This window comes from Sarcophilus harrisii, chromosome 6 (assembly GCF_902635505.1).
Source record: "Sarcophilus harrisii chromosome 6, mSarHar1.11, whole genome shotgun sequence".
Lineage (NCBI taxonomy): Eukaryota > Metazoa > Chordata > Mammalia > Dasyuromorphia > Dasyuridae > Sarcophilus > Sarcophilus harrisii.
Window position 1 is genome coordinate 129661338 of NC_045431.1, and position 10163 is coordinate 129671500.

The following is a 10163-nucleotide window of genomic DNA, read 5'->3' on the forward strand; positions in this document are numbered from 1 at the left end:
GGTGGGCCACAATTGTTGGCTCCAACTCTGAACCCCCTTATTTTGTTGGCATTGCTCTGGCAGACTCAGTTCCTGGGACCACTTCTCAATCTACCCGCTCCTGGGAACAGCCTAAAATCACCCTTGGGAATCTCCAAGGTATAGGGATCTGTCTGGTGACTCCTTCCACGAGTCTTTCTGACCCTCTCCTCCAGTCCTGTAACCCCAGTTCTTTAATATTTCAACATCCTCAACAGACGTAGCATAGACGTTTTACCAGGCCCCTAAAGGTTCATTGGTTTGTCTGTTGAGATGGACTAAATGCACCTCCTGATACTTTCCTCAGTAAATCCTGTATCCTGGTAGCAGTGTTTCCCAGCCTATCTGTTCTTCCAGGAGGGGACAGATGGAGCCACTTCCGGTCCCATTTTTCCCCCTTGGAGACTTAGACAGAAATGAGCTCTGCCACCATTCCTTCCCCTCCTAGTAGGGCTTGAGCTGGCAGGCACTATGGCACTCAACACTGTAGCCCTCCTGAAGCACAGTTCTGTATATGCCGAGTTATGTACACAAATGACCACAGACCTGACTTTAGGATTTTATTGATATAAAGAATTCCAGTTTGGACCAACAGGTTCAAGGTTAATCAACAACATTCAGCTGTCAGGACTCAACTCCATGTATTAGATAACCAAATGACAGGAAACTAAAGCCTATCTAGGTTTTATTGGCAATTGATGGTGTACTATTTCCCAATTTTCCATTAACGCTTAATTTTAAAAATCAAGATGGATGGAGGCCTGTGGCAATTTGAATGAATACCAAGTACATACATACATATATACACACACACACACAATGGGGTTGAGAACTATGGATAGGCATTCCTAAGGGACATACAAACCTTCCTTGAAGTAGAGCCCACACCCATGCCCACTGGCAGACTAAAAAATATCCATGGCCAAAACCCTTTATCTCCTGCTTTTTTTTTTTTTTTTTTTTTTGTGGCTCCTCAGAGGAAGGCTTCCTTACTGGAGGGGATTGAAGTCCCTTTTCCTAAGGATAATCCATTTGCCTTTCTTGCATCATGTTTAGTAGGATGCTCAATACATTTTTTTTTCTCTCTCATAGTTTTAACCTCAAAGTTATGGTGACATAGTCTTAAGTGTGCACATTAACTCCATCAACAACTTCATCTCTTCTAAGAGTCTTCAACTCTTCTAAAAGATTTGAGAATCAACAACTTAAAGTTTTATTTTAAATTCTTTTAGAAATCGGCTAACTGAAAGTTTCCATTGTTAAAATACGTACAACATACATTTAATTCATCTCTCATTTTAATATATGAGAAAATTGGAGCATTTAAATAACTTCTCTGAAGGTCGCATAAGCTAAGAATGGTAGAACTAATGAGATTCCTATTCTGTTTTCCTCAAGTGCAAATCTAAAAGCTTTCCCACCACAGCATTATAAGGACTAAAGATAAAAAAGAACCCAAAACACTCAAACACATTTTAATTTTCTTTATCATTCAAAAAGAACCCAAGTCATTTTTATTTACTCTTTTGACTTTGTGCTTGTGCCTTCAACACCTTCACAACAATTTTCTGCTCTTCAATGAGGAAAGCACGCTTGATCCTAGATGGAAAAACATTTAATGTAAAAATATTTCTGAAATTAAATCTCCCTTAATAAACCTACTAATTAAAGCAAACAATAAACATTTTCTTAAAGCACCTAATATGGACCAGGTATTATGCAAAGTGATAGAAAAAAAAAGGACAGGGAAAAATCCTTAATTTTTTTTGAGCACTTTTGAATTAAACCAGAAACTTGGGGAACTCAAGGCTGACATTTGCCCTGACTTTTTAAAAATATTTTGGTAATTTGTCAGTAATTGATTTCTTTTGAAATCTTATGCCATACAAAGTTATTATTGAGATTTCCTAGGTTTCATCAGACTGTCTAAGGAATCCACAACCCAAAAAAGATTAAGAACCCCTACCCTAAAGGGACATAGTCCCTTCTTGACACCAAAACCTTGCCAGGCAATTATTACAAGACAATGCTTTTAAAAGCTATTTCATATGCATGCCTCGGTAGTTCCGGAATGATCACACCACTGTCTACCTAAAGGTAGATTCTTATCCCAAGCTTCCAAAAAAAAAAAAAAAAAAAAGAGAGAGAGAGAGAAACACTATATAAAGACCTAAAAGTTCAATTTCAACATTATTTATAAATGCTCTAAAAGTAGCACTGTTTTGTTTTGAATTCCAAATATGAATATGATTTTTTAAATCACTAGGGCTTCCAATGAGTAATTGGTAAAATGAAATAATTTTAAATCCACAGAAATTTGGTCTAAGAACAGATGGTACAGGAAGCTAGTGAAGGTGTTCCTTCTCCAACAGCCCAGTTTATGGCCACCTGGAATAGGTTTGCCCTGCAAAAACCAAAAGCTGAGCTGGGTTATGTTGCCAACTACAGGCCCTTACATAAACGACATTTTACCATATGATTCCATCCAAGGTACAAGCACCAATCTGAGTAAAACCAATTAAGTCTAAATCCTAAATCTGACTAAAATTAAATCCAGTCACTAATCCTCAATACACCTTAAATTTGTTATTTGTGTTGGATTTTGTTCCTGGAGTTTTCTTGGCAAAGACCCTTCCATTTTCTTCTCTAGAGTGTCCCCATTTTACAGATGGGGAAGTGAGGCACATATGTGTCTGAGGTCAGGTTTGAACTCTTCCTGAATCTAGGCCCATGGAAGGCCAATATATCACTTAGTTGTCCTGGGCCTCAGTTTTACTCCTTTAAAACGAAGTAGTAACTAGGATCCAGACTTCTCTAAGCCGGGAAAACAATGAACTCCAGGAAAAGAGACAAGGATTTTAGTGTGACTGCCAGAAGAAACAGAAGCCTGTTGAGTCAGGAATTTAAATATTAGGCATTAAGCAGAATTAAGACTTAAGATGAATTAAGACCTGAAAACTGATCCAGAGACTATCTCCACCAAGTTATGACAAAAACAAATAGGTTTTATGAAGACAAAGAATAAAGAAAACTAGGAAAGAGCATCTGAGTTGTCTTACTAAAGAGATTGCTACCATGACATAATACTAGAAAAGTGGGTTAAAGCCAGACTGAAGAGATTTAAATGCCAAGCTGTGAAGTTTATTGTTTATCAAGGAGGGAAAAAGACAAAATTCTAAAGCAGGAGAATTAACAGGATTGGGTCTGTGCTTCAGGAAGATTTGTGCAGCTGTGGAATAGCTTAGAGGCAGAAAAACAAATCAAAAGGCTCCTTCCTTGGTTCCCATCCCTCTCCAGTCCCATATTACATTTAAAGCAGTTGGTGATGAAGGCCAGTTTAGGGATGGATTTTGGCAGTCACTGCATGGAAAGGTGATAAGTTAATCAAGGGGATACAAAAGTAAGAAGGCTCAAAAAAAGAAGGCTTTTTGGGAGAAACACCCCTACCTGGGGAGAGGGCACAGATAGCAATGTTAAAGACTTACAAGCAGTTAACAGTGTCAAAAGTTGGAGAGATTAAGAGGAAGAATTTTAAGACTGTCAGATTGAGCATTTAGCTGTTTGGGCTTCAATACTCACACCCACAAAATCAAGTAGTTAAATGAGCTGCTTTCTACAATATAAACAAACTTAGTCTTTTGATTAACCTAGCTACTATTATGGAGGAATACTGAAATAAATTTCTTATCACTCCAATTCAAAGCTTCTTAAAAAAGGTTGGCTGGCTTACTCTAAAATTCAGGAAAAATACAAATTAACATTTAAAACCCATTTTAAAAAATCAGTTTTGAGCACTATTAACATTTGATACAGCTACCAATTATCCTTTCAAGTAGGCCGTTACCCCTAAAAAAAAGTTTTATTTACCTGTCACGAACACATTTAGCACACATGGAGCCACCATAAGCTCTGCTGACATGCTTTTTTGTCTTTGAAAGCCTCATAAGAACTTTAGGTCTCACCGCACGAACCTGCATAATAAAAAGATTTCACATTAAAGCATGCTTTTAAAAATTTTTAGATGGTAGTGTTTACATTATGATGATCAGGTCACTACCTAAATTGGTATTAACCTCACAATGCTCCCCTCTTATCCCCTCTTACACTAAGAATTTCTTTTCCACTGTTTTATAACCCTTGGATGCCAAATGCTATGGAGAAATTCACTTTCAAATAAGAATTAATCTCCCTTTCAGTCCCACTACCTATTATATGGCAGGTACTGTGCTTGATGGGGGGCATAGAAAGGCAAGAAATCTTTACTCTCAAGGAACTTGCACTCTACCAGACCTTGATTAGTTTGGGAAGAGTCCTCAAAATTACAAACACCAACTTGACAAGATGATTACAGAAAAAATAAATATAGGAACTTACACCTCTAAGTCTTCCTGGGCACACACCACAGGCTGATTTTGGTGCTTTTCCAACTTTCTTGGTATAAAGGTAAACAATTCTGTTACCCGGGGTTCGTGACCTGTGCCAAAAAGAGGAAAGAATTAATTAAAACATTCAAAATAATACTTACAAATTAAAAACACGAATACTTGTAGCACATGAATACTTACAGCCGAGTTTTGTTGGAAGCTGTATTGTAGGACAACCTACGGCGATATGTCAAGCGCTGAACCATTTTTAATTTCTTAAAAAAACAAAAAACAACACATTCTTAAACATCACCTTTCATCATTGGAAAATTTTGAATTCCAAATTTTCTCCCTCTCCTACCCAATGAGAGGGAGAAGGCAAACAATATACCCTTTAATCATGCAAAACACACTTCCACTTTTTATTTTTAATATTTTACTTTTTAAAAGCCTGGGCATCACTTTACAACTCTGATCACTACATGACACTGTCCAGCAAAACGGCAATTTTACAAGTGATAAATAAGTGACACTAAAATGATTACACTCAGGAGCTACATCAGGTCTTCCAAGATCACACTGAGAAGGGACTTAGGATATCCAACATTTGGCAGATTAGAAATTTAAAGATTTAAAGCCATTTGCCTAAAGCCACACAAACTAAGCCCTAAATTCAAACTGGAGTCCTAAAATCTAAATCCAGCATTTCCTACTGGAGAAAGCAGCAACAGCACATCCCTTTCACAGAAAAGGAGCTGATAATTATCCCTTTGGAACTCAATAGGGACTTCCAAAAGTAGAAAAGTTTGACCAGAGAGGGGCCTAGAAAAGCCAGCATCCCTTCCCAGACTTTAATCGATTTTATGTGGTTTGTAGTAGTTCTGACTCCTAGCGAGCTCCTTAATTAACTATCTTTTTTCCTTTACATTATTTTTCAAATATAAACCTGCAAAAGGCAGTGAAAATAACCCGTTTTTGAGGCTCCTGCCTGTGGGACCAAGTAAATCCCTTAATCTCTATGCGCCGTATCTTCATTTACCAAGTGAGAAAAACGTGCCTTCCTTTTCACACTCTCAAAACTACGATACAAGCCGAGATGCTGCTAGATACGAGACTTGCTTTGTATAAAATGCCTCAAACACATAAATGGGAATAAAAGCAAAGTCACACGGCTGTTTTATTTTCTTAGTGCTCGTCAATTTAATCTACCAACTTTTACACCGAGTTTTCCACTCCAACAGAACTGCGGCCAAAAAAAGCCAGTTCAGAATTTTTTAACATTAACACAGCCGGCATCGCCCCCCTCCCCCCAGTTCCCATCCCGCCACCCGCGAAACGTCAGCGACGGACGGGACCCTGAAGACGAGTTCTCGAGCCCACGCTCTGGGAGTCCACGCTCTGGGAGTCCACGCTCTGGGAGCCCGCGCTCTGGGAGGACTCCAAGAGCCCCACGGGGCTCGCTGCTCGCTCCCATCTCGGAGCGCGGCGTCCCAGGCACTAGCCGGGACTCCCCCCTTCCACGGGGAGCTCCGACGGATGTCGGTGCTCTGAAGTGTTCGTCGGCGTCTGGAGCCCGGGGAAACCCATCCCCAACAACCCCGGCCCCCGCCAAGTGTCGGATGCCGGCGGATTGCAAAAAGGTACGAAAGATAGTGCAAAAGAAGCTACCTTACCTCGTAGGTCCCTCACCGGAAAAGGGAAAAGAAAGTGCGTCCGAGTTCAGAGTTCAAATAGTGACTTCACAGGATCTTCCTTCTACCAAGGGAAGTTCGTAAACAAGAGGGCGGAGCTACTATGGGCGCAGCCATGTTGTACGGAATCCGACCACTTCCGTAAGGGTATTGATGAATTGTATATATATTAGGGAAAGGTCCGCAAACCGAGCCCGGGTTCAACCAGATTCCATATAGTATTGCATGGAATGCAGGTGTATCGCCAGCCCTCAGATAACACAGATCAAATGTGTGTGTGAATTTCACAGCGTTTCAGACAATAACAAATGAAACAAAAAAGACCAAAAAAAAAAAATAAATAAATATCAGAATTAAAAGAAAACATGAATTTTTTTTTTCCTCTTTCATCTATCCTCTATCATTTTATTAGGCATAGCCTAAAACCACAAAGTTAACCTGGCTGTAAATATAGATATCTAATTTACTTTCCAATTTTTCATAGAGAAAGTATCCATCCTAGTGAAACATTAACTGACTTAAAATAAACATTAAAAAGTTAGCATTTATAAGGCTCTTTAAGGATTACAAAAAATTATACATATTTCTCTTTGAAACCTCATAACAATCTTGGAAGGCGGGTGCTAATTGAAAGATTTCTATTATTTAAAAAATAAAATTGAGTCTTTTTAAAAAATAAATATTATTGAAAAGGCAGTGAGATATGGTAAAGAGAAGGCTAGCCTTGTACTTAGATCTAGCTAGATTCAAGACTGAATTCTAATATATATACTTATTTGACTAATGACAAGTCCCTGAATCCTTTAATGCCCCAGGCAACTGTATAAGACAAGTTATCTTCACATTACACATTGCTATTAAACAATTCTGAGTTCTTGTTCTCAGATTACTCTATGGGGATAGCAAGGATGATTGCAACAGGATCTGAATAAATCTCAGAGAGAAGAGAACATTTTAATTTGCATTATGAAATTGACTCATCTAATTTCTTAAATTGGGCACTTAATTGCTATATAACTTTTTTTTTTTTCATTTGTATAGTACAACTTCTTGTCTACATTACTGGAAGTATTTTCCACAACAAAAGGTTCTCCAAACAAATGAAATTACAATCTTTATTTGATTCACAAATGCTTTCTGCACTAGCATTCATCAAGCTCTCTAGGGTTGGATAGTGTGTGTCTAATCTACTTGAATTATCAAAATAACATAAACTGAAATCTGCAAGATTCATGCCCATGATTTCTGATGACTAAAAGTACAAATATACTGAGAGTAAAACAGTTATTGAAAGAATTCATCAATCAAAATGAAAACTCCAAGGAACATTATAGCTGAATTATCAAATCAAGGAGAAAATATTGCAAGCAGCCAGAAGGAAACAATTCAAATATCAAGGAGCCACAATCAGGATTGCCCAGAACCTAGAATATGATATTCTGGAACACAAAGGAACTTGAACTGTAGCCAAGAATCTATAGCAGCAAAACTGAGTATTATCTTTCAGTGGAAAAAATGAACATTCAATGAAATAAGGGATTTTCAATCTTTTTTAATGAAAAAACCAGAGCTGAACAGAAAATCTGATCTTAAAATATAAGACTTAAAAGAAGCATAAAAAGTTAAAAAAGGAATAAAGAAAACAAAAGAATGTTTTTTAAAGGTTAAAATGTTTACAACTCTATATGAGAATGATGATATATGTAACTCTTAATAACTATACCTTTATGAAAGCAGTTGGGAAGAGATATACTTTAATATGATATAAAAAGGAAATTAAGGGTAGAAAAAGGATTGTACTGGGAGAAGAGGAAAGAGGAAGTAAAATGGGGCAAATTGTGTCATATAAAGAGGCAGAGGCATAGAAGACATAATACATTTGAGGAAAGAAAAGGGACAATGAGCATTGTTTAAACCTTCATCTCATCAAATTTAGTTCAGAGAGAGAACATCATACATACTTAATTTGGTATAAAAAGCTGTCTTATACTATAGGGAAATAGGAGAGGAAAAGGGAGAAGAAAGAGGGAGGCAAAGGAAAGCAGAAGTATAAGGGGAAATGGATAAAAAATGAGGAAGTTTGAAAAAAGGAGAGGGAAAATTGAGGGAGGTGGTGGTCAGAAAGGAAAGGGTGAAAGGATTCATCCAAGACTGCTGGCCTGATGTTTGGGTTCTGGATAGCAAGCCCAGCAGGAAATCCAAACTTCAACCCAAGCACAAAAATTCCTTCCAGAATGCAAAGTAAGTAAGTAATGTGGCAACCCATATGGCTATCAGAAAATGGCTGCATTGAGCCCACAGCTAATAGAGGAACCACAGCCTCATGGATTGGACGATAAGGGCCATTACAGACATGTGGCCCAATGAGGGGGACTTGCTGGCTGCCCTGGAAACCAGGAGAATTATAGAAGAAACACAAGCTATGTAAAAGCTAGGTATGCACCAAACCATACACAGCCTTCAATGAGCCTGATAGAGCTCTCTTCACCATGGGCATGAAAACTCCTAACTAGGCTCCTAACTAGAGAATGAGTTTAGCAAAAACACTGTTCTTTCCCTTCTCAGTCTCTTAGTTGGGATTAATGTATATCAAGTGGGAGAATCTTTAGTTGACCTGGGAAGCAGGAGAGAGGTCAAAACAGGATGAGGATCATCACCAAACATCTGGAGGAAGACAAGGGCACATTGGGACCCATTAAGATCCCAGAGAATTGTGGATGGATATTTTCAGTGGGCATTTTATGATTCAAAATACATGGCAATCCCAATGCTGTGCTCTTTTAAAAAATGGAGACAATTCCCCAAAGACAAGTAAGGTAAAAAAGAACCGATGTTGTAATGGGCTGAAGCTCTTGAAGTTCTTAAAGAGCTGATATAGATTAGAGGCTACAAATTTTATTTGGGCTGTAACAATTCTTTGTACCACACCTACTGAATAGGCCGAATCAGATATTATATTTATATCTCCTGGATAATAAGTAAGAGCTAGAATGATTGCATACAACTCATTCTGCTGAGTGGACTGAAAAGGAGTTCTGAATACTCTCTTTATAGTTAAGTCACGAGAGTATACAGCGCTAATATTATGTTTGGATGCATCTGTAAAGATAGTTGGTCCTTTAAGAGGAACTTTAGAAACCTTTTCTTCAAGAATCCATCGCCAATTATATAATAGTCTGATTATCTTTAATGGAGCTCCATGTGTAAAATTTGGAGCCATGGCTAATAAAATTTGCCACTCTGGGATGGTCTCACAGCATACGTTAATTTGTGTACTAGTATAAAAGGTGTATATCTTGTCAGGTCTTGTCTCAGATAATTGTACTGCTCACTTAATGGTCTTTAATAAAATTCTAGCCACAAGCAGTGGGTAGGAAGTAAGGCTTTGTTCTGGTTGTGTCAGGGGGTTCACCCACTCTCACACTGTCTCCTTGATGAAGGACTGCTGTGGGTGCCTCTTGTTTAGCAAAAACTGACATTTTCAAGGGTTTTTGAGTGACTCTTTCAACCACATTGGATAAAGCCAGTTCAACTTCTCTCAAAGCCTCTTGAGCTTCTTTTGTAAGCTGGCGTGGTGAGTTTAAAGCACTGTCTCCCCTTAAAATATCATATAACGATTGCAATTGATAGACAGTCAAGCCTAACACTAGTCCCATCCATTGGATATCGCCTATCAATTTCTGAAAATCATTTAAGGTGTTTAGCTTCTCTGTTCTTAAGGGCAGTTTTTGTACTGTGAGTACCTTAGGATATGCGTCATATCCTAAATAATGAAAAGGAGCATGTCTTTGAATTTTTTCTGGAGCTATGTACAATTTGTAATTCCTTAGTGTTTCTATGATCTTTTGTAGACATGCTTCTAACATTTGTTTCTCAGGTGCACATCCCAATATATCATCCATGTAATGTAATAGCATAACTTTTGGAAATGCTTTTCTTATTGGAGTAAGAGCAGCAGCAACATGCATTTTGACACATAGTAGGGATGTTTTTCATTCCCTGTGGCAAAACTGTTCATTCATATCTTTTATAAGGCTCAGCTAAGTTAATGCTGGGCACTGAAAAGGCAAATCTTTTCGTATCCTCCTTA

General features: G+C 38.0%; 1 protein-coding gene across 1 annotated transcript; it reads right to left on the minus strand.

The window, feature by feature from the left end:
* Positions 1-565: 565 nt before the first annotated feature.
* Positions 566-6126, minus strand: LOC100923548 (60S ribosomal protein L34). The gene is made up of 5 exons (XM_003774307.4): positions 6056-6126; positions 4584-4657; positions 4393-4492; positions 3886-3989; positions 566-1617 (listed from the first exon to the last, which is right to left on the minus strand). Exons 2-5 carry the CDS (start codon positions 4646-4648, stop codon positions 1533-1535), a joined length of 354 nt encoding a protein of 117 aa, XP_003774355.1. The 5' UTR covers positions 4649-4657; positions 6056-6126; the 3' UTR covers positions 566-1532.
* Between the last annotated feature and the right edge of the window lie 4037 nt (positions 6127-10163).

What these genes read in the sequence shown, in the direction of transcription:
- LOC100923548 (XM_003774307.4), bottom strand. Translation starts at nt 4,648, where the DNA reads ATGGTTCAGCGCTTGACATATCGCCGTAGGTTGTCCTACAATACAGCT. An exon ending in GCCCAGGAAGACTTAGAGGT is followed by an intron (nt 3,990 to 4,392) that starts GTAAGTTCCTAT and finishes TTTATTATGCAG; the next exon opens with GTTCGTGCGGTGAGACCTAA. An exon ending in GCTAAATGTGTTCGTGACAG is followed by an intron (nt 1,618 to 3,885) that starts GTAAATAAAACT and finishes TTTTCCATCTAG; the next exon opens with GATCAAGCGTGCTTTCCTCA.